General features: G+C 38.0%; 1 protein-coding gene and 1 long non-coding RNA gene across 3 annotated transcripts; one reads left to right on the forward strand and one right to left on the reverse strand.

Annotated features, from left to right (window-relative positions):
- Nucleotides 1-311: 311 nt before the first annotated feature.
- Nucleotides 312-21,131, forward strand: CPB1 (carboxypeptidase B1). 2 transcript variants are annotated; one of them, XM_015871657.2, is made up of 11 exons: nucleotides 312-1,592; nucleotides 5,329-5,404; nucleotides 7,333-7,457; nucleotides 9,057-9,156; nucleotides 9,900-10,001; nucleotides 10,690-10,791; nucleotides 11,884-11,994; nucleotides 12,090-12,180; nucleotides 12,798-13,000; nucleotides 20,635-20,719; nucleotides 20,908-21,131. In XM_015871657.2, the coding sequence occupies exons 1-11, from the start codon at nucleotides 1,582-1,584 to the stop codon at nucleotides 21,093-21,095; spliced, it is 1,194 nt and encodes a 397-aa protein (XP_015727143.1). In that variant the 5' UTR covers nucleotides 312-1,581; the 3' UTR covers nucleotides 21,096-21,131. The 2 variants fall into 2 exon arrangements, with proteins under 2 accessions (XP_015727143.1, XP_015727144.1); XM_015871658.2 differs by lacking the exon at nucleotides 312-1,592 and adding an exon at nucleotides 5,130-5,223.
- Nucleotides 5,168-23,110, reverse strand: LOC107318163. Its single transcript, XR_001557218.2, has 3 exons — nucleotides 22,919-23,110; nucleotides 9,588-9,687; nucleotides 5,168-5,413 (listed from the first exon to the last, which is right to left on the reverse strand). It is a non-coding gene; the product is annotated as an uncharacterized LOC107318163 (long non-coding RNA).
- Between the last annotated feature and the right edge of the window lie 1,214 nt (nucleotides 23,111-24,324).

Genomic DNA, 24,324 nt, shown 5'->3' on the forward strand with positions numbered 1-24,324 from the left:
TTGATTTCAGGTTCTTTTATTTATGTGTTCACAGAAGAACAAACAGTGCCAAGATTAAATGGAATGAATTAATTTGCTACCTCATATTCTTATAATGAGTGAGTTATCATCTTTGCAATTAGTGTGTTTTAGTAATGCTAACCGAGTATATATTATTGGTTAAGTTAATCACTTTGGAAAGAGTTTTGGGAATGCTTCTTATTAAGTAAGAGCCACGATTTTTCTGAAAAGGATCATATTGTTACATGAGCAAACTGATACACAGAATACCTCATTTATAATACCTGATCTATTTGGCCTTTTTCATTTCCTGGTTTTCTTATGTTTTTACAGCAAGACATATCCAAAATCTGATGGTAAGGAAGAAGGAAGCTTATCTTACTCAAGACAGAGAAATTGTTGTAGCCTCTGTGCTTTCAACAGAGCTCCACTTTTTTCTGCAGCTTGAACTGAGAATTCTGTCCATTTCTAACAGACCTTGGTTTTCTGAAATGGCAAAGCTCCCTGACCTTTGCCCATGCTGATAGAGCCCTTCTTCCAGCAAAGGGCAACAGGCCTGAAAATCCTTCAGAGTGAAGGTGACTTATCCAAGCACCGGACTTCAAACATTATCAAGTCTGCTGATGACAAACAAGCTATATAGGAGAAAAATGGTCATGATTTACATCACCCACGAAGGCCAATACATGCAAAAATCAAAACAGAACAGTAAATTACCCAGCAAGCTGTAAAAAGAAATTTCACTTAAGCCTAAGAGTGGAATCTAGCTGCTGTGCTCAGTCCATTTCCTTGAACCTTTCTTGCTGATGGTTTTGATGCAGCCTGGACTCTCCCATTATGTATCATCTGTCTTCCCTCCCACTTGTGGTCACCCTGCTGTGCTGTGTTAACTTCAATCCATCACTCTCTGGATCACATTTAACTAGATGAAATGGAGATTCATCTGTCTGTCTAAATCCTTCTGTTGGAACTCGAAGTGGATGATTGCACACAGACAGCCTGATTTACCCTTCTCCCCCTGAGGATCCCGGAACAGGAACTGAAGAACACTGAGAAAGACAATGTGCTAACAACCCACATTAGTTATCCTGGGGAGACCTCAGCAGTGGGCAGATACCCCTGTATCTCTTACAGCACAACTCTAGCACCTGCCTCCGCAGCATCTGCTTCTCACATTGCTGGAGACGTTACATAGGTGTTAACGTTGTGCTGAACTACACCAGAAGAGAAACTCCTACATCCATCAGATACAGCAAGAAGTTGAAAATTGAAAGAGTTGGCTTCTGTCAGTAAGGGTGCCAAGTCCCTGGTTATTTCTGTACTTTTTTCAGATTGGGATCTTTTCAGTGAAGCCACAATAATCTCTCACTATACACCACATGCTGATTTCAGTGTCTTAAGAATTTAAGGGCAGAAACCTCATGCTTTTTAAATCTTTGATCTATTGCTGAGCCCTGCCATGACCCAGCCAGCCTTACACATGGCAGAGAATAGGCTTGAGTACAAGAACCCACTGCTCTTGATCATGGTGGAAAGCCCATCCCAAGGGCAAGATAACTAAGCAGAAGACACCCCTAACAAATGAGTGTGAGGTAAGTCCTTATTGCTCTGTTAAAAGTATTTCTTCTGCTTGGCATTCAGCTTTCAGATTCGCAGTGCCTGGCTTCATAGAATTCTGGCACTGCCACTATATCTATCTGCTCCTTCCACTTCAGTATGTTTCACATCATTTTCAAGCAAGTAGAAATTCAAATGCGAATGGTATGCACAACGTTCGGTAGTTCAGGATAAAAAATACTTTCTGAACACTGAGCAGCTTGTACAGTGATTATAAAAGAAAGGTGTAATACATTCCTTCTTAATCCTAATCCATATTAAAAATATTTCACAGGAGATACAAATCCACTGACTTCATAAAAGAACAATTACAGATTTTGTTGTTTCCTTGTTACATATTTGTTCCATAGTCTAGATCTCATCCCTGCCACTCTTTACCATTCACATGTTAAACTGCATCTGTGGGGAGAAGGGGATGGGGGCAGGAGAGGGACATACCTACACACAGCTACTGAAATGGTAGCATATAAGCATGTCCCAGGGCACAAAAGTTGAAAAAGCCTTTGATGAATTACAGGATGCAATATTAATAATATATAAATACAAAGAAAATACCAGCAAAGCTTGAAGTGCATGTTGGATAGCAGATTCTGCTGATCCTGGCATCTTCAAAGTATACTCAAAGGTTTTCAGAATATTTTCAATAGCATAACTCTTCAAAACTAATATTACCTTGAACCCACAACTAATGATGATAAAATAAACAATCATGATAAGATATAACAAATAGAGATAACAGTATCCCCATAATCCAAAAGCACATGGCTGGCCTGAGGCACAGTTCGGATTTTCCCGCATTACATACGTATATAGGATTAATATTTGGGCATTGAGGAATTATTCAATGTTATATTAGAACTTAATAAATATCAAAGGATAAGAAGATAAATTTGTCAGTCAGGGACTAGAAGTCCTGACAATATATTGGAACCAAAAGACAATAGACCTTTTTTAACGATAACTCACCAAAATACCTGATTCAGAAAACATGTAACAACGGAGAACTTCTACAAAAAAAGATGTTATTTAATCTTAGACCTTTCACTCAGTTTGATAACAAATGGAATGAAAGGCTTCATATAATAAAGGACACTTCTAAAATGCTAACATAAATATATATTTTTTCCCCTTACTAGTTTACACTTATCCTTCAAAAGAATTTCAAGACTGAATGGTCTATTGTAGAATATTTCTATTCCTATAACTGAAATAATATAGGTAGCAATAGCTTCTGCTCTCAGTATTAAGTACAAACATCCAAGGTTTATTCAGCCATGGCCTACTGATGTGCTGTTGGCTTGTAATCAGACAATAAAAAGAACAGATGGCTTAACCAAATTTAATTTGCTATTTTATTTATCCTTATGCTGCCTCTCTGACATACAAATATTGAACAGTTATATTGTACAGTTAGAAAAACAAGACTGTGTTAGAGCTTGTTTATGAGCTAATCTAACACTTAATCATCAACTCTGAGATGCAAGATGAGTCATTTAAATAGGATTCCAGGTCATTGTTTTTTTTTCCTGACCTAGTCTGTGATGGAAACAGCAAAAAGTACCATCAGAAATTATAGTATTTGGTAGCACTTGCCAGCTCAGTAGTTGATGGCAGTAATGCTGCGTCAGTGACTGCACGCAAAAGCAAAAGATCTCCAACTGCATGAAAAAAAAACATTTAAAAGTAAACTCAGGCCTTGAAATCTGACAGTATTTCTTCTACTCCCAAAAGGCTTTTCAGTGCTCAACAGGGAATGATGACATCTGCAATTTGTCTGATTACCTCTTATGATCATTTACTCATTGCAAGATCTGGACTTGATCATTAGTGTCATTGCAGTGTCTGTGGGACCAGGCCATTATATCTAATACCATAGATCTCATCAGCTTAAAGTTAAAACTGCTGAAGACTCTGCAGTATTGTTTTGGCAGTTTGTCAGAATAACTCCTGCTGTCATCCTTCGAAGGAGTCTTGAGTAAAAGTAAGATTGTTGCAGGGCAGGTGCCCATATTGCTACAAATTAGCTCATTAATTGTGAAGTAAGTTCAAACTGAATCATCTGGCAAGCTTAACTTTTAAATAAGTAGACTTAGTTCTGGAGCATCCTTTTAAGAGCATATTCACTATGAGTCATATTGTTATATAAAACTGCTGCATACTTGGTACACAGATTTAAAACATGCATTTCTAGGGCATTTCCTATATAAGGCTGCTGCAGTTTTACTGAGCTGTCTCTAGGGAACCCCTTTAAAAAAATAAGTGCAGCATCTATCATCATTTTCTTTCTTAAGACAGTCCTCTGAATCTTACTATTCCTTTTTCTCTAAGATGAATGCATTCAATTTTCTGATGCATTTTGACATATATATGATGTACATATATGCACATTTCTGCAAAATAGCGGACATGGAGTCAAAGAACATCTCCAAGATGATCTGTGTCTGAGACCCTGGAATCTGTCAGGTCACTTGGGCATAACAGAAAACAGAACTGAGCTCATACATTCCATTCGTTATATATTTGTATACTGATTCATTTACAGGCTCCCTGCCAAAAGCATCAACCACCTCAGGACATAGCATCAGCAGACAATTCATGTAATATTTAATGCCTAGGACACGTTAATGAAAACTAAACAGATGCAAGCACAGTGATGAGAGAATACTATTCTTAGATAGTTTAATAACAAAGTGGAAGACAAAAATGAAGATGTGTTTATGTGACTACATGTCATTTGATCTTTTTGGCCTATAGTTAATTCCCACAAGAGAGTTAATATGACCTCTGATTTTCATACGGTATAATTAGAGAGAACAAATGAATCTGTGAATGTTATATGAAGAATATGTACAACTAACTCCACTGTGACAAGAAATATCTACACCTTCAGTTCTGCAGACATCTGATTCCCTTCGAGTGAGACAATTGAAGCAATAAACAAGTTCAGTACATTTCTTCCCTACTGAGAAAAGACTGATAACTCATACATCCAAACTGTGTTTCCTTTTCAGACGCTCTGACTCTGTCATAGTCAGCCACAGACCGTTTAGGAATAGAGAGAGTGCTGTGTGATTAGGAAGACTGGTCACACTGCTGCAACACCTGGAAGTCATCAGCCATTACTTACGATGACAATTAAGTATTGTAAAGTTTGTAATCCAGCAATCAAAGAATTGAAGAAAATGATTACATTTTTTCACCAAAATTCACAGACAAACAACAGTAGAAAAGATCAAAATGGATTAAACTCTGTTTCTGACATTAAAAGTTCATCTTGCTCTAGCAGCAAAATTCCTTAGCACCTACTGCTACTACCACCTTTGAGACTTTCCTCTGTTTTCACAGGTGTGCACGCATTATAAATAGTATGCAAACCAAACAAGGCCAAAGGGATAATCTGACAGCTGATCAGTGGGTTGTTCTGGGGTATATTTGATTGAAAAAAAAAAAAGAAAAAAAAAAAAAAAAAAAGGACAAAACAGATTATAAAAGCAGCCCAGAAGAACTGAACACCTGTTTACTTCTTTAAAAAAAAATGTGGGCGTTCCTAGTTCTCGTAGGTGCTGCATTTGCTTCTGCTCACCTGCAAGATCTGACTTTTGATGGGTACGTACAGACATCAGGTTTATATTTTCACAGTTTCTTCTCCATGAGCAGAAGTCTTCCAGCTGACTTATCTTTTTAAAATCCAATTTCTCTCTCTCCTTTCAGCCACAAGGTGTTTCGTGTGATTCCACAGAACGATGAGCAGGTGGAAATCATCCATTCCCTCGCCAGCAAAATGCAGGTAAAGAACCTGGGGGAGGAGCTTTATTGAATCCATAGGGAACATTTCTCCTTTTCCTCAACTAATGTATCTTTACCAAAACTAACAAAACAAAAACAACAACAAAGAACAAGTAAATACCTAATCCTGATTCATGCCAACTCATCAGGAGTGCTTCTTCAGAGGGAAGAGGAGGAGGTGATAAAGCTGGAATTATGCAAATACAAGCTAATGCCTTCCTGAAAAGTCCAGATACCCCAGCCTCAGTATGAAAGCATCCACAGCAATTTATTAGTTAAGTTACTTTGAAATCATAAATTCACTGTGGAGTGCCTTCAAGAATTAGACAAAACACAAAACTTCCAAGTACCAGAATGTTCAATGTTATAGGTAAAGGATTTTGTTCATGCAGATAATCTAAAAATTCATATTCATAACAAACTGAACTTTGTTTTGGCCTCTAGTCTCCCATGTCACCTTTTGTCTCCCAATTTCCTTTAAAATTTTCTTTTACCAGCCAAGCTGCATGTTTCTTACTGACCTTGATGTAGATATATGATGACATAATGACACGAGAAAAAACAATAAAGACAGCAAATGTGTTTTCAATATTTCTCTTCAGCTTTGATGTTGTAAAATAGCTGTTGGTGAAAAAGACACCATTATCTGTAGGATAAAAGGATGGTATTTTTAATGAAGTACAGATGTACAGAAGTAGCAGCAGCAGGGTAGTACAGGATGCTGAAACAGTATTCTACAGATAGGATATACTACTGGTACATTTCTGCTAGTTCTATGAAAATGAATATAACAAGTTTGCTTCTAAGCCTGCAGGAGAAAGGGATTGCTTGTTTTCTTTAAAGAAAAGAAAAGCTATCTAAACTACTGTTGTTATACAAAGTAATCTACCAGGACTCACATGGTAGTGGTATGTGCTGGAATAGTCATCTCACTTGAAGATACATCATTTGTTAACATGCCCACCAGCCCACAGTCCTTTATGTTCAGGACATGAAAGGCTGAAAAAGCACTAGACTGGTTAACTAGCTTTGTTTTCACTGACCTTCAAGAGAACTCTAAATCCAAAAGAGATCTTAAAGCAGACTTCAGAAAGAATATGTGAAGTAGTAATTGCACTGTCATTTGTTCCTTACGAGTTAAACAATATCTTCCAAAGGCATAGACTCCTCCTACAAACTGCAGCAAAATGAGTCTTAAAGACTCTTAGAAATGCAACAGACCTTTGCAGCTGATGTATGTAAAGTAAGTTTGTAGCTTGCTATAAGTCTGGAGACCATTTCTGTTTAATGGTTATTGGCAAAAATCTCCAATGAAATGTGTACAAATAATGAAAAAAGTTCTAAAAAGAGTTACAAATTATGCATAGCGTTCACAAATCTGTGTGCATTCCGATGCTGTAATAATTGTACAGGATGTTCAGAGCAAACAATATTCCTTATGTTCCAAAACTCCAGTCTCTTTTACATCAGATTCTTTTAAATGAAGTTTAGAATGTTCTTGTGGATATGAGGACTACCTGTCATTTAATTTAGGGTGACACTTGTCTTTTTCCTTTTTCAGTTTCGAAAAGAAAAAATACTGAGCATTGCTTTTAGCACTGTGTAAGGCTAGTGCAGTCCCTATTAAGTAATATTATTTAATAAGTCAAAAATTAAATGTACTCAAAAACTGACTTAATACTTGGCATTAGTTCAACTGTTACTGCCATCTCCAGAAATCTTCCATATAAGTTTGAGGGTCTAATAAAATCATCTTCAATGAATTCCATTTAAAACTTGAGTCAGTTTTTCTGGCAAGCAAGATCAGTTCAATGTAACACTGGAACGAAATTTGTTGTATTAATCACAATCACTATATTACACACACACTTAAAACTCAGTCATGTGTATATATTCATTTGTTCATATATTCATTTGACGTTCTTTCAGGTTGACTTTTGGCAACCAGACTACGTCAAACTGGTAAAGCCAAACATGCAAGTTGATTTCCGAGTTGAAGCTGACAAAGCTTTGGAGGTTGAACATCTCTTGAAAGAAAACAGTGTGGATTATAAGTAAGTTTTGAGCAGGAGGAGGCTGAATACTGGAGAAAATGCGCTGAAGATTTTTATCATTGATTGACTTATCTTCCTGTCACAAACATCCTCCATTGCATCCTCCTTGGCCCAGCTTGATTAGCAGGCTTTTTCAATGTGTACTGTATGTGTAAATGTAGACAGAAAACTGAGTTTTACTTGATCAAACTCCCTTGACTTCACTCAGCAGAGTGGAGGGTTTTCATCACTCAGATTTGTTTCCACCAGATCAAACTCCTCTGTTGAGTTCTCTTGAAACATAACTGTTATGACCTGCTAAATCTGAGGATTATCTTACCTAAACTTACCATCCCCATGTTAACTGTGTCCTGTTTGGATGCCATGGAAGGGAAAATAAAAGAGATTGTTCTCAGTAGTACCTCAGCCTACATACAGCACGTGAATAGAGCTTCATTGGAATTTCTTCTTTGGCAAAGGAAGAGTTACATGTGCTAATTTTCCCTATGATATTTATGAACTCCCTCAGGTCCATGTACAAATCTTTTGATTGCAACAAAGGCAACAAAAGTCTGGAAGGTGTCCCTGACAAAGTTCAGTGGAGTGTCCTTGTGACAACCCATGCAGTTAAAATTCTTTTGAAGTAGAGCTGCAGTGCCATGACATCATGTCAACATGCCCATTTGCACTGTTTGTTCTGAAGGCTGGTGGTGCCACACAAAGTGGCCTCCTGCTCTTCTATCCAAATGATTGAGGACATATTCTGAACAAGTGAGAATTTGTAAGGATGTTAAGACAAGCACTGGAAAAAACAAGGAAACAATCTTTTTTTTTATAGCCAAGGTTGAAATATAAACAAAAGGTCCTCGAGACCATGATGAGCTGTGCCTTTCTATCAGCCCTAGTGAAAGGTAAACGAGAGATTCAGCCAATGCAGACAAAATATTAGGGTGCTTTTTCTGTTGTTGTTTTCCATTGTGCTTTTTGTCGGTTTATTTTTTACCATGCTGCGTTGCTACTTTAATAGCTCTTCTCACAAGCAGTAAAGCAGACTGGAGTATGGATCCTGTCATCTGCAAACTGCACCTAAACTTTGGAAGCTTGGTTTGATAAAGAATTTAATCATGAAAACATACTTGGGTTGCTAGAGATCCTGGATAACAGGAGGGTGTTACATTACCACAGTCCGATTGTCCTTCAGCATCATCAGTTCAAGAGAACGTCCTTTTCCTTTTGAGGAAGAGGCAATCTGGCATCACGAGGTCAGTCCAAGGCCAAGGAGAGTTGCTCTTGGATAGTTTACATGCACCCTGTTTCAGCACTGCCATTCTTCCTAAACCAAACTGATGCCACTCTGGAGGTTTGCTAGTATGGGAGTTAAGTGGGCAGGTGTGAGTTAAGAAGCCATTGCTTTGTGATCATTGTCAGCAAGGATGAGGCAGGAAGGAGACTGAAACTTGAACATAACATGTATTATTTTCAAACGCATAAACTAGTCCCCCACATTTCTCTTCACAATCAACATGGCCTTAATTCTGTGCAAATCCAAATATATCCACATAGTGCTTGATTTTCTGCTAATAAACTTCACATTTCCCTCTGATTTTCTTGGTATTGCAGAGTTCTGATTGATGACCTGCAGACTGCAGTGCATGCTCAGTTTGACAGCAAAGTTCGTAGCACTGGTCACAGCTATGAAAAATACAACAACTGGGATAAGGTAAAGTCCAAAAGTTTTCCACTGTATCTACTTGATGTCTTAGCCTCCATAGTCAAAATGGCTTCTGATATTCTTTCATCAATATTCCCTGCTCCTCTTCTGTTGCATCCATTAATTCAATAACCTACTCTCCAAAATCTCTCCTTCACTGCTCATCACAGAGATAATCTGCATAACCCATCTGCCTACACATATTTATTTCTTTTGTATTTGACTTTGCTGGACTGTTCCCACAAATCCCTGCCCAGTGCTTCTGTATGCAGTTTGAGAATGATGCTAAATAGAAGAGCTGTGAAACTGAAAAACATGACATTCAATCTACTTACTGTGAAAGAAAAAAGTTTTCTTTTGTTAAAAGAATTACAAGGATGACAAAATCATAATCTCTAAGCACTATGTAGGCTTAGCATTCTAAAAGTATCTTCACTCACCAGTCAGACTCCAGTGACTGGAAGTTTTAGATAAATTCACATCAGAAAATCCTAGTTCAGCAATAGTTCGATGAAGTCTGCAATGAACCACTGTCTATCACTGGAAAACAAAAAACAAAAACAAACAAAACCACAACAACTAAAATGAGATATAACTCTAGTGCAAGTAAGAGTTAATTCTTAGAGATCTACCAATGGTGTTAAATATTTGGTTCAATTCTCAGAAGGACCCTTCCAGCTTGAAAGCTGTGAATAAGTTCCTCTGGACCTGAGGACAGACACATCAACATCTATATCCTCCTTATTAAACAGATAGCTGCTTGGACTGCTGACATTGCTGCTCAGAACCCAAGCTTGGTCTCTCGCAAAGTAATTGGGGAAACATATGAAGGACGGCCACTGTACCTTCTCAAAGTAAGTGCTGTGATTCATTTGTGCCAGACTGTTTTCCTGCTATTATCTCTGCAAGACTATGATGTCTACTGAATGATGATGCTAAGATATTAATATACACATTTTGCAAGAAATCGAATAGATTTTTTGCACTATTTATACTATGGTCTTTTTTACCGTAAGATTTAAGGGGCATAATGAATTATTAGAAGTTCAGACATGAATTTAACAACAATCCTGTTTGCCTAGAGTATTATCACCTACCATTAAATTCTCTCCACCTGTAAGCACATTTACTCTAAAAGGATCTATGAATGTCACTCTCTCTTGCAAAATACAGTATCTTTCTTTCTTCATAAGAGGTTTTTTGAATAACTCTCATGAGTAAATAAGATACCATCAATGAATTAAAGGTGAGAGGATAAAGGTTACTTGCCTAAAATTGCACAGCATCTATCACACATCCAAACAAAGCTAACTACTAAAAATACCACAGGGAACATATCAGCAGTGTAGAACAACCTATTATTGTGGTGAAGGAGAGAGTTACCTACATTAATAAAAATAAAATGATTAAGATTTTAAGGTTTTAGCTTGAATATCATTGAATATCAATTTTACTCTTTAGGTCATCATGCTGACGACATTCTGCATACGAATTGTTTCATTCAAAAACTGGGTTTCTTTTTTTATTTATTTGTTTCTGCAGTTGGGAAAAAGTGGTACAAATAAGAAGGCCATCTTCATGGACTGTGGTTTCCATGCAAGAGAGTGGATCTCCCCTGCTTTCTGCCAGTGGTTTGTGAAAGAAGTCAGTAAGCATAATGATCAAAATTTGTTTTACAAAATGCAATTATTTTCATTTCAACCACTCACACCAGATATTAATGGCTGCCCTGTAAACTTTAAGCAGCTTAAGACTACCTAAGCATGTGTATGAGGTATGCTTGCAGAGGCATTGGTGGCAAATATAACCTCTATCTTCTCAGACAGCCATACGGTTTTGTGTAAGGAGCAGTGGAAATTGGAAGTGACATCTCAGTGGATTCAAAGGGAATGTTATTTCATTATCTCCCAATAAGGCTGCAGACAGTATGCACTCCCATTTTTCTCTCAGCAATTCACGTCACTAAGGCTGTCATTTTCACTGTCTGATCATTTAATTCATGGATGTTCCTGACACCAGCAGTGGCTCTGCTCAGTGAATGCAAGTGTGGATAGGTAGAAGAAACTTTAAAGTGCAGTCCTCTGAGAGTCATTGGTGGCTCAGCTGGGATTGCTTCAAAACACAAAAATCAGAAACTACAGAAAAAAAAAAACCAAAAACCCATAAAGTAGATCATTGTTTGTATCTGCAAACAAGTAAGGAAAAAAAACACCTGAAGAAACAAGCAAAAAACACAGGAAAAAAGTAAGTTCTAGTGACCTAAAATTGCTTTTCCATATTCTATTCTTTGTAGTTTTGGTTAGTGATGAAGTTTATCCGCACAACAGATATCAAAAACAGGAATAAGGATTCAAAATTTGCTATCAATTTAAACTAAAACCAAGCATTTAAGGTGACAGAATATGGGGAGAATATATGGACCAGAACTTTCTCCCGTCTTTCAATGATAAGCTAGTAAATGGAAACCTTTATTATCCTGTTCAAAATCAACATTACTTTAAGATATAATTTATCTACCAGAAAAAGATGACTCTTTAACAGCAATGTGGTTTCAGTCACTGTAAATCTGAGCATATGTAACATCAGAGCTACCACCTCATGTGGTGCAGTGACCTAAATGACTTCACCTTCCACATTCAGTAATTCCTTATCTTAATCCGAGCCTTCAAATATATGCCAGGAGATGTTTTCATTCCATAAAGGCATCATCAGCTCTTTCTACTTTTCTCTGATTAGGCTGTTGAGACCTACGGAACAGATAGTACTATGACCAAACTTCTCAACAGCCTGGACTTCTATGTTTTGCCAGTTGTTAATATCGATGGCTATGTTTACACTTGGACAAAGGTAAGTATGTTCCTCTTTCTCAAAAATATTGATGGCTAAGCCAACTGAAAGAACTCTTTCTTACTTTTACTCTAAGCTTCACCATTCTATTTTAGGACCGTATGTGGAGAAAGACACGCTCTAAAAATTCTGGCAGCAATTGCATTGGTACTGATCCCAACAGGAATTTCAATGCTGGCTGGTGCAGTAAGTGTCTCCTAATAGTAGCTGCAGCAATCACCCAGAAATACAATAGCCAAAATACTTAATTATAGATTTCCCCTTATATTATTATGGTTGCTTTGCATGATTTTGATTAAAGATCACCGATATAGTGGTGTGGAATAGCTTCTGTTCAAATTTTAAGCAAAAAACAAACTTTGGTTACAAATTTCATCACTACGGCTACTTCTATGAGAAGCAAACTTCAGAAGAGAAGACAAAATAGCTTTTTTTCAGTTGGTTTCACTCACTGCAGAGGGGTGGTACCCTCTTTGCTGGTTCCTGAAAGCATCCCAGATATGGGGGAGATGCGCAAGAAGAAGACTTCTAAGTAAGAAAGCAAAGAATAATAACTTAGATAATATAGAATTTTACAAAAAACCTCATGTCCCTCCAAACATGCACATAAGTACAGAGCATATTTACTTAATGCTGTGTTATACTGCCCAATGTCTTAACTACATAACAAAGGAGTCCCTCCTCCGAAATGGTACAGGTGTGGCAGTAGGATTTCCAAGGTTTATTATGAAATTCATATCATAACATTCTCCTAACAACCAACTTTTTTGTTAAATATTCATTATATTCACTGTTCTTCCCAGAACTGGGAGCCTCAAGTAGACCCTGTGATTCCACTTACTGTGGCTCCGCACCCGAGTCTGAAAAGGAGACTAAAGCTTTGGCTGATTTTATTCGTGAACATCTTTCTACAATCAAGGCATATCTGACTATTCACTCCTACTCCCAGCTGCTACTGTTTCCTTATTCATACACGTACGCACATCCAAAGGATTACAGCGAACTGGTAAGCACAAGTTCTTTGTCATTTTGATGTAACGAAAAGAATGTTTTTGATACAATGAAAGAGCACTATTTAGACCTATTTAACTTCAGGCAGCTTATTTAACTATGAATAAAGAGTATAGAGTTGCCAGTTTTTGAAAATACTTCAAAAACCAGAGAAACCACGATGGCTTCCACATAGTTCAGGCACAAGATAAACTCAAGAGCCTTAATTAACTTCAATATACACAATGAATTTGGCACAAGGTCAGGATTGCCTTCCAGCCATGCCATACAGAAATTCACTACATCATGCAGCACTGCTTCCTCCTGACGCAAGAGTTTGCAGTGTGTGTGGCTGCAGAACATCACACAGAAACATTATACTCTGTAAGCCATCCTAACAGCTTGCTAGATTGTGATGACTACCTAGAAATGACTGAACTGGTACCAGCACCAGCAAATAAGGAACTCTCCCTAACACTTTGTAGGGAACCTTACTTATCACTGAATGAAAAGGGTGAGACTCCTATTAAAGAGAACGATACAGGTTGAGGACAGTGAGGCAGTTTTTGTCAATAATCAATATAACATATAGTATTAATTACTATATATTGGACTATAATTATAATACAAAACATTTAGGCACAAAACAGGTAAAAACAATCAGTTCTGATACCTTTGTAAGTAGGACTAGATTCAAATGCACCTCTTACTTGGAAGAGAAGAATGGAAATGTCATGTTTTAAATAACAACTCCTCTTTTATTCGTCCAAAATGAAGGACACACCCTGACACCATCTGAGCTACAGTTTGGAAGTAAAAAAAAAAAAAAAAAATTAAAAAAAAAAATTAACAATGTGAAATGTTTACAACTTTTATGCACACTTAATAAGGCCAAGAATCAACAATCATGAATAATAAAATTACTTCAGTTCTCTGGCATATTAGCAATTAGAAGCTGTTGGCAGGGAAAACAACAGAGCAAAACAAAACAAACAAATCTCTATTCCCTCTCTTTCCTGGATGCTGCCAAAAGTCCAAGGCAACAACACTAAGTGTGCTGGTCTGCTGGGGGGACTTGACAGATTTATGAGTGCTCCCAAATAGATGTCACAATTCCAAAGCACAAACAAGAACTCAGGCCAACAGTGAACTTTCCTGCAGCATATTTTACAGTTTAAAAGAGAGGATGAATTCCAGATGAAAATTTTGCTTTCTTAATTTCTTTTCCAGAAAGCTTTGATTTTAATTATTCCATGGAACTACAGTCATTTCTTGTCTTCAGTTTTCACATTTTTTCACATTTCACACATTGCAGTTCAGTCTCAGGCAATAAACAGCACAAAGCCCTTGAGCTGCTTCGTTGTCAAGATCACAAAGTTCACATGTGTTAAAAAGTCGCATGACATTCCGCTCAACTTTTTGAATCAAAAGCAAATGTGAAACTGAACTAAAACCCCAGCGTGCTTCTCACAGTATTAAACTGAGAACGTTTACATCAGTGTCTTAGTATTAAAAAAATACATGAAATCTTATCCATTAGGACAATCTTTAGAAATAAGAAATATGTTGTGATTTTCTTGGTTTTCACTTTATTTTATCAATTCAAATTTTTATGATAAAAAATATATCCCAGTATAGAATATAATTTCATTACTTACTATGGTTCTCCAGCTTTTATTAATAAAAGCCTTCTTTTTCTGCCATAGAGAACAAGTCACTATTCAGCATAAAAAATAAATAGCTCAGAAACACAACCTATATTCTTCACCTATTCAGTTTCACTTCCTAAGTTAGTCTTTTCACTGTCATTTTATCCTACATTTTAAATTGGGTACAATGATCCCAGAGGGAGTTCCATTATTTTCCGATACAAAGCAATTACAAACCTCACCACCAACGACAAGGTGACCCGAAGAGTGGTTTTTCATGTGTTAATTAAGGGAAAATACCTCTTTTACTGGTGATCCCAACAAAAAGACAGCAGGATCCCAGAGATGTTCTACTTGAGCAGTACCTGACTTTAACAAGGGAAGACTTGAGAATGAGATCAGAGTATCACCCAATCAAAATTGCCTACAGCTGGGGTAATTAAACAGAAAAAGCCCAATTCACTCCCACACCAATGAATTAAATAGACTGACTTTCACAGGCTCTGGGTCAAGTTCAAAGGTGCAGCTTTTCAGGCTACTTGAGATAACTAAGATCTTATGTTATGTGCTTTAGTACATTCATTTGGGCTGTAACTAAAGAAATTTAAGATTTTTCCATCAATAGCTGTATTTGCTTAAAATGATACACTTACAAAAAGAGACGTGGTTTATGTCAGCCATTATTCCGTGACAGAAAGTTCCGACTAGATGTAAAATTTAGAGAAATGTTGAAAAATTAGAATCTCAACCTTTCACAGAGATTGTTTGGGTGAATAAGAGGACCATAAATCATTTTTCAAACGGAGCAAAATTTATAGCGCCATTATCTTATCTTGGTTGTTATTTTTACTCTGACAGATCTAATAAATTAAAGGAAATATAGCTGCAATTTCTTATCTCTTCCAGTGAGCAGCTCGACATGTGGTTAAACAAAATTTCAGGTCTGCTTATCATTAATAACATTTTGTTCCATTATATTTAATTAAAGGTAGCATAATACACTGGGGTCTGTGCCACATTCCAGTGTCTGAGACACATAAGGGTAAAAAAATTGACTAATTTGAGATTGAAATCAGTAGGTCTGCAGAAACGAAAGATCTAGAGAAAGCATGTGCCTTCCTTTCCTGCAAGAACACTGAGCAGTGTCCTTGGGGCTTTTGCTCACAGCCTCAAGAAATCAACAGAAGCAACAGAAGGCAAAAAAAAAGCCTGTTCTGGTTTTGGTTTCTCAGGTAAAACAGGGCACTCTGGGAGTTCCAGCAACCTTTATGCTTCACCCTTCACTGCTATAGCTAATCATAGCAACCTCACATTATTGCAACTTAATTTGAGTAGGGGATTAGGGCTATCCCCAACCACCGCAGGACTACGCAGTATATCAGGAGATAAAAGTCATTCATGACTCCTGCTTCCCATAACTTGCCATCCTTTTCCTCAGAGGCAAGACGAACTCAATCCCACAGAACACAAGAATTCTCCCCAATTTTTTCTCCCTGTATTCAGGATAGGATAATTTATTTGTTTGTTTTTCTCACTTCCGAGATGCTGCACAGAACTTTCACTGTTATCCAAACAATACACGAACAAATAAAAACACCCAAGACAGGAGAATCTAGGTCAGAAATTTCTCAGAAGTTGCACAATATTCTGGAGATGACTCCTTGAAAGAAAAATGTACTCTTTTTTGGTGGATTGCATTTTGCCTGCCTCATAATCCCCACTTGGCTCATTATTTACTATACCCCTGAGAGTTACATTGCACACAGAATACACACTTGAATCCATGGCCTACTGAGAACAGAAGCATTAGCTCTTCACAATTAAAACATGTGCTTGGCAAGACCAGTATCTCTCCCCACCCCAAAATGATTCTTTTTATCTTCATTTTACTATTCACATTTTTGTCTTCTTGCAATACAGGCCTCTGTATTCAATCACATTCAGCATAAGCCATTCAACCCTTATGTTTTAATCAGGTCAAGATTTTGCCTACTTTCCTGTTAGCTCATCCTATGCTTTCCTCATTTTCAGCAAAGATGAATATAGCCCTATCCATTTTTGTTTGTATTTGAATTGGTTCTACAGATAGAGCAGAGGAACACCCATCAAGCTCTCTCTTCCTTTCCAGGTTCAACTCCATCTCTTAGCTGTTAGATTAGCGTATTTGTATTATTCCTGTTTGGTAGGCTATGGAATATTGTATTAATTCACAGCTGAAGATAATTTTCTAGACACAAGATTTCCACTTCTTTTGTTACTTAAGCTGACAGAAATTCATCATCTATATTGGGTTGGTCTACCATTTCATTTCTCGCACCTTTCGAGCCCTTAAAATAGGACAAAGTAGAAAGCAGAGATAGGCACAGAGGCTGTGCAGTCTGCAAGAAGAGTGAAATTCAAATATGTTACATGATCTGTGATTACCATCAGTTTGATTATTCAGTCTGATGCCTGGGAGCAAAGTCTCTTCATCCCTGATTTAATTCCAGAATGTGTTTAAGATGCAGGAATACTTGTAGTTACATAATTTTGAACAACAAAAATCCTGTTTTCTAAAGGACTTGGACCTACCAAAGAGAAGTCACAACCAATACTATTGTATCTGTACTGTTAAAAACTCCTTAGATTGTACTGTTGTTACAAGTAAATATTTGGTAGAGAAACTGGGAAGCATAGCAAATGGAAGCAGCCAGAAAAGCAGTATTTGGAAGCTCTTGCACTGAGTTTGTCAAGACAGACCTATTCTGTACTGGTAGTGTCACTACTCTGAAAAGGATGCTTAGAGCAGCAGCTTCATACAAATGATGCTTATGTTCAAGCTTGGCTCGAAGTCAAGTCTCCTACAGTTGTAGGGCGCATTCACCTTAACACAGTCACACTGGAAACCCTCTCACCAGGGATCAGTTTCTTATGCAGTCTGCAAGACTGCCTCAGAGAAACTGGCTTGCATAGGAAAAAGAGCATCATAGTGAAGTCTTCCACTTGGCTGGATTCCCTAGGCTCTTGGGGGAGATGCTTAACCATGAGCAACAACAAAACAGTGCACTAAATTACACATCAGCCATGGACTCCTGAGGGGAGTCTGGTTTTACTGCCAAAACAAGAAGCCTCGGAAGTGCAGCTTCACTTGGCTACAGCTAACTTTGCAAATAGCACCCTTCAGACTTCCTTTACAAAGGAAACTTAAGCAGTACATGAGACAGAGGTGGAAGGAAAATATGGTTACCATTCTCAGGCAAATCAGTCTGCAGTGCAGTGAGAGAAGAGTCTGGTCCAGTCACTCAGAGGACAGGTGTCTCCAGATTATGATGGCAAAGGGAGTTGTCTGCATGCAGCAGCTGTGTAATCAACATCCCTGAAGTGTTTCTAAACAGCCACAGATTGCTGGTAAATCTGCCCTGACAATGGAAGAATGAAATGAGGGAGCTGTCCCCCCAAAATTACCTATTAATGGGCAGAAGATTCTTCTCCTGGTGAATTATGTTGTTAGCTCAAGGCTCCAGATGTGATAGAAAGGGCAGCCAGTTAGATGTATCTTTCATTAAGTGCTAATAACAGTAAAGATAGGTTTAAAGGCTGTAAATTATGTAAGATAATGACAACTGAGAACACAACTCTGCTGTCTCACTGGCCTATGCACTCTGCACACAAGATTAGGCAAAATATTATTAATTGCTGTGTAAACGCAGATGGACGATTAGTGCAGGGAATACACCTTCTGCTGAAATGGCCTGCTCTGCGAGTTCAGCTCTGAGTCAGAACCTGAAAAGTCATTTCTGCTCCCAGTTACAAGGTATTAACTAGGAGTTATTCCTAGGACTTCAGGGCGCCACTTGCTTCTCTGCTGCTATATCTCTGAGCAGAGTTTTCCTTGCAACAGAGAGATTCTTGACTGTTAAAAACAAACAAAGAAATCACAGCAATTGAGTTAAGCCAGCTAAACAGAGACATCTTTAAACAGTCAACAGCAAAGAGAATCCTCTAAGGTCAATGAGATAGCCATGCCTCTCCTAGCTGCTGTATTCCAAATAGTATACAGGCAAGAAAATCCAAACTATTTTTTAAAAGCTAAATATCGCAACCCCTAATGAAAAATGTTGTGTTAGATGCACAAGCTTCATTTTTACTGCTCCTCATTTTTATATCATGAGAAAGAGGGGAATTTGTTCCTAAGAAGCTGAAACTTTGTTGTGACCTTCAGACACTGCACTGTAAATCCATTAGGAAAGCAACTGGGAGAGTCACTTAATAAAGGGGGAAAAAAAATCGAATTTCAAACCTTTTGATAAATGTTCATTTCAAGATGAAGTCATAAATGCTCATGTTGCTCAGTTAATGGAGAAGGTCATTTAAATACCACATCAATCTCCAAGCTGCAGAACTTGAGGAAGTCGTATATTTGGATTCCAGTCTCCTTACAGCTGGAAATCTCAACTTCTTTTCCTACAAATCCTTCTCATAACTTCCTGGCCAATAACAAAATACACCCCAGGTAAATACACTTCCCAGCATCCTTTTCCTTTTGCCTGTTCTGGTATGATTTGAAGCAGACACATTGGCAGAGAGAAAGGTATGCTCCACTCTTCCCTAAACGCAGCTTTGCTGCTCTGTGGTCTCTACAATGCAGTTCACTGAAGAGAGATCAAATATTAATAACCAGCAGTTCCACACGTAGTGTAAAACTAATCTTTCCAAATTTAGTTTCCTCTTTGCATCATTTTGAAAAGAGGAAGAATGTTCACATTTAATAATGAATCTACTATTAACAGATTTGACTCAGTATCAGCTTATGTATATAATATATGTAATATTATATTTGTAATACATAATATTATAATATATAATATAAAATGTATCTGGCATTTATTTTAAATGGGGAAAAAAAAGACAAAAAAAACCCCCAAACCCTATGGTATTGCTAGCAAATGCCAGAGAGAGTTCAGCTACCCCTGCTGCTCTGAATCAAAATCCAGCACTTATGATTGGGGAAACCCTCACAGTCCTGTGGTAGGCTACCAGCATTAATGTAAACATATTTTGATGTTGTTTTGCTCTTTCACTAAACATTTTCAAAACACAAGGTCCAATATGCATTTTTGATTGATTCAGAATAAAACTTAAAGCACAAGGGGAAACAGAACATCTTACAATCTCTCTCCCTCTGGGAAATAAGCCAGAGTACAATCTATAGAGAGAGAAGGGGCTTAAGGAAATTCTTGGGATAGCAAGCTGTTCAGCTGTAAGCCATAAACAAAGATAAGGCAACCCATCACTTACTCTTACACTGAACATCTGCTTTCAAAAATCGTTCACATTCATCATCTGTTAGTAATAGTTTTCATGTTTTATTACCAACACGCTGTATAATGAAGAAGTGGAGAAGCCACACATTCCAAAGTCTGTAATTTTCCTTAATGCAAGCATACAAAGCTTCACGGTAGTACTGATGGGCCTGATCCAACCCTCACTGAAATCAGTGGGAGTTGAACGAGTCCCTCCGAGCACAGGAAATGAAATGAAATTAATGAGACTACATACGGTTCTGAGGTAATTTATGCCTTTTCTGTCTGTTAACATTTATTATACTGCTTCCACTTCCAGCGGTGTCCAACTCCACTGACTAAACTTGCGCTACTCTGAATTTATGTACTGCATGAACAGAAAGAAAAAAAAGACTATTGTGTTCCAAGTTATTACTCTTCATAGGGATTCCTTATTTATTTTAAGTCTTGTACAGGTTTCTTGTAAGTATAGAAAATGCTGTTTGCTATTGCCACAAGTTATATGGGACTATACACCAAGGCAGCTCTACACAGGCAGATACTATGCAGCACTGAAGCTTGCAGAACAAGTACTGGCAACTACTCTCATCTAATCATTCTGACAGGTGGAAAACAATTTACTCTCTCAAGCACAGCTTTGCAGTTTACTCAATAAATTCGCTGAGATTCACCCAGAATGAATTTGGAAATCTGCATTTATATTTGCTCTTTCCCTACAGAACGCCATTGCTAAAGCTGCAGCCCAACAACTGGCCAGTTTGTACAAGACCGAATACGAATATGGATCAGGAGCTACAACAATCTGTAAGTACTGGCATAAGTATGCCAACCTGAAATGGATCTCAGTAATTGCATAAAACACAAACACCTTCCCACAAGATGAAATCAATGGAATCACTATATATCCTTTTTCGAACTGTTTGTTCTATATCTCTGGTTCTGTGGCTTGTCGTTTCCACTTTTTCAGTCATGTTTTATTTCTTTATCTACAGACCCTGCTGCAGGAGGCTCTGATGACTGGGCTTACGATCAAGGCATCAAATACTCTTTCACTTTTGAGCTCCGTGACACTGGTAATTATGGGTTTCTTCTGCCCGAGTCTCAGATAAAGCCAACCTGTGAGGAGACCCTGCTTGCTGTTAAATACATTGCCAGTTATGTCCTTGATCACTTGTATTAAAGGAAACTCTAGAAACTACTAAAGGATTTATTCAAAGATGCCTTTCTCTGTATGTTTAATAATTTTTTATTTTTTGCTTTACTTAATGCTTGGCCATATCCTTAATCCATAATAGGTCAATAATCTGAAAGTCTTCCAAGAGAAATTCTACCTTCTGTTAAGACAACTAATATAATTAGGGAGGGGGGATGGCAGACAAGCCTTGCTGGAAAAATAAGCATGCCCCAACACCCGCTTTTCTGAGATCCACATCTTGAAGTACAAGTTTTAAATCACTTCTCCTTACCAGTTCTGTCTCTTATTAATCTTCATACAGAATTACCTTGGTATTTCATTGCCAACCACTAATAAAATGCTAACAACGTATAGAGTGCTAGAAGAATTTCTGCAATGACTGGATTAAATGCATATACAGAACAATCCTTCATATTTTGACTGTTACACATTTTTAAAAGAATGGCTTTCTCAGCTTGGCTTCACTAGAATTGCACAGATACAGCAAGGAATATATTAATTCTCACACAAAATAGGGAAGTGAAGACTAGTGAGCTATTAATGTCTGGCCTCTAAGGAGTGAGGCAGCTACCGACTTCCTCCCATCACCATTAGGTGGGATCTTGCACTCAGATTTTTATTATGTATCCTGGCAAATGTAGTACACATTTATTTCTGCCTGTTAAAGCTATGATTTCCCCACTTCTCACCCCATCTTCTGTTTTCCTTTCCCTCTGGCACTCCTTCCTCTCACAAACTATGCAGACTTTCCCCAAACTTCTCCCTTTTGTTCTGTTCAGAACAGTATCCTTCCTGAAGTGAAAGACTAAAATATTAAACTTGTGATAGAAACTGTCTAACAGGGAAGAAAACAAATGGAACAGATCCTGAAATATTCCTCCTTTTTCACTCCTGAATTGATATCAGAATCAGATTAAGCTCATCAACATAAAACTTGCTCAAAATTGCCCTACAGCTACATATAGTCAGCATTTGCAGTCTTTTTACATATAAGTGAAAATTTCACAAGGTATATATAATACCTTGCTTCAGGCTGTTAGGATTCACCCATAGTAACCAGTAAAGGTGAAAATGCATTACATCCTAGTTAACAGGTGCAGTCTTCAAATCAGAAAAATGAAGAACAACTAGCAGAAAGAATCAGCATATTCTCCACTGGGAAAACAACTATGATGCAATCTAAGTTCTAGTTGAAAGGACATGTGTGACAAAGCCTTTTTGTTTTGTTTTAAAAGTATCCGTGGGCCAGATTCTTCCCTGCTGCAGCTCAGTTAGGTCAATATGACCATATGCTCTTATCCAGGAGATTAATTTACCTTTCAAGTGAGGTGGTGCATTTAAAACTCGCAACAAGGTGACTTTACCTTCCCTTATTATAAAGGAAACTTGAGATCTATCAGGAAAGAGACAAAATCCCTTTATTAAATGCTTATCTCAGTAATGAATATGGCACAGAAGATTCATGTTAAATGAAGCATTAATAGTAAAGATGGATATGGGACACCAGACACATCCTGGGGGGAGCTGACCAGTTTCATCTCTGTAATAATCTGCACAAGAAGCTTAAGCAACTTAAGATAAAAGTTGCTTGAATGATTAAAATGATCTTTACACAGAGCAGATGGGCAGAGCATTAGGACTTACAGATCCTGAGCACTAAGCATAATGAAAGCATCTAGGTGATTTACATAAAAACACTTTCATCCAAACTTTGCCTTAATGGTGAGAGTGGCAAGGAAAATTTCTAGTAAAATCTTCCAAAAGGAAGATAGCTGGGATACCTTCTTGGGAACTGTCTCAAAACCCACCTTAATCAGCCCCATCACTGCAGATCCAAGGTCCCGGCCAGTCCCATCTGAGCTCAGTGCTGAAGCTCACAGTTAATAGCAGTTCAAATGACTAAGCAAGCAGAGCTATGAGCTACTCCATGTAAGGCTCTCACACTCACAACAGCAGTGTTTGTCAAAATAGCCTGAGTTCTGGTATATCCTAAGGCCCCACATGTTTCCACTGTCATTAGCAGAATTACAAACAGCTGTGAGAATGAGTTTGATGATAAACGAATAACTTTCTCTTTCAAAAGAAGCTGTAAAGAATTACCCCTTCCTGATCCATTTTCTATACAAGTAACATGAGTCTGATTGGGTCTAAGTGGGTGAAAGTGATAAACAGCTCCCCTCGGTGGCTTTCTCACACAGCTGCACAAAAGGTGTTTGGCATTTACCAGTGCTCTTTAGGACTTGCTGCTATGGGATATGCTCCACAGAAAGATGGGAGAAAAATCTTGTGCCAGGACAGGACCTGCCCTATCTCCCAGCTGCTGGAGGCTCTGAACAGAGATTTCTTCTGTCCATTGGCACTCTGGCAATTAGCACTGGTTTTTGTCTTGTCCCTGTCTGATGTGCTCAAAACAGGCCATGAAATGCATGCCTTACTCAGTAGCCTGCTCCAGTCAGCTCAGCTCCACACTTTGCATGCAGGGCTGGTCCATCTGCTGTGAACCAGCAATGAAATAGAACCCACGTGCAAAAGTAGCACACAGCAGTGAAAAGACATGTCATTCTGTTTTGCAATAGAAGTAGGGGGGAAAATAATCAGCGTTACCAATAATAGTGCAAGCAGAACACGCTGACCAGAGCCAAACATCTCTCAAAGGACAGGAAAATATTTTCCTCAGAGTACAACATATTTTGGCTAATTTTAACCAAGAAACAAACACCTGGGGATTACCCAGACTACAACTGTCTTATTTTGGCAATCGCTGCAGGCCTTATGCAGAGTGAGCTGCTGATGCTCAGCACCATTCATTCATCCCTAGGAAGATTTCAGGCAACCAAATACACCATTACAAACTCAGATGAGAGGTCAGCCATTGCCCCCAGCAGCAGCTCCAGGCTACCCCAGTGAGCTCAAACCCATGACAAGGCAGGATGTGGCACGTTAGTGCTGATGCTCACGGAGTCAGGATGCAACAAGGCAGCAGTACATAAAGTTGCTCTGCCTTCACCACAGGCACCTCTGGTCAAATTACAGACATGCAGAAAACAACAGCAATTAAACATGATCTGCCATATATGATCCATGCAGCTTAGGACAGGAAGAATATATGCGGATAAATCTAAGCCCAAAAGGACATTCTGCCAGCACGTAAGCAGTTGGGATAGAGACAATGAAAGAAAACAGAGTGGAAACAACAAGTAATCAAGCTTTGGTT

The sequence above is a fragment of the Coturnix japonica genome, chromosome 9, assembly GCF_001577835.2.
Source record: "Coturnix japonica isolate 7356 chromosome 9, Coturnix japonica 2.1, whole genome shotgun sequence".
Lineage (NCBI taxonomy): Eukaryota > Metazoa > Chordata > Aves > Galliformes > Phasianidae > Coturnix > Coturnix japonica.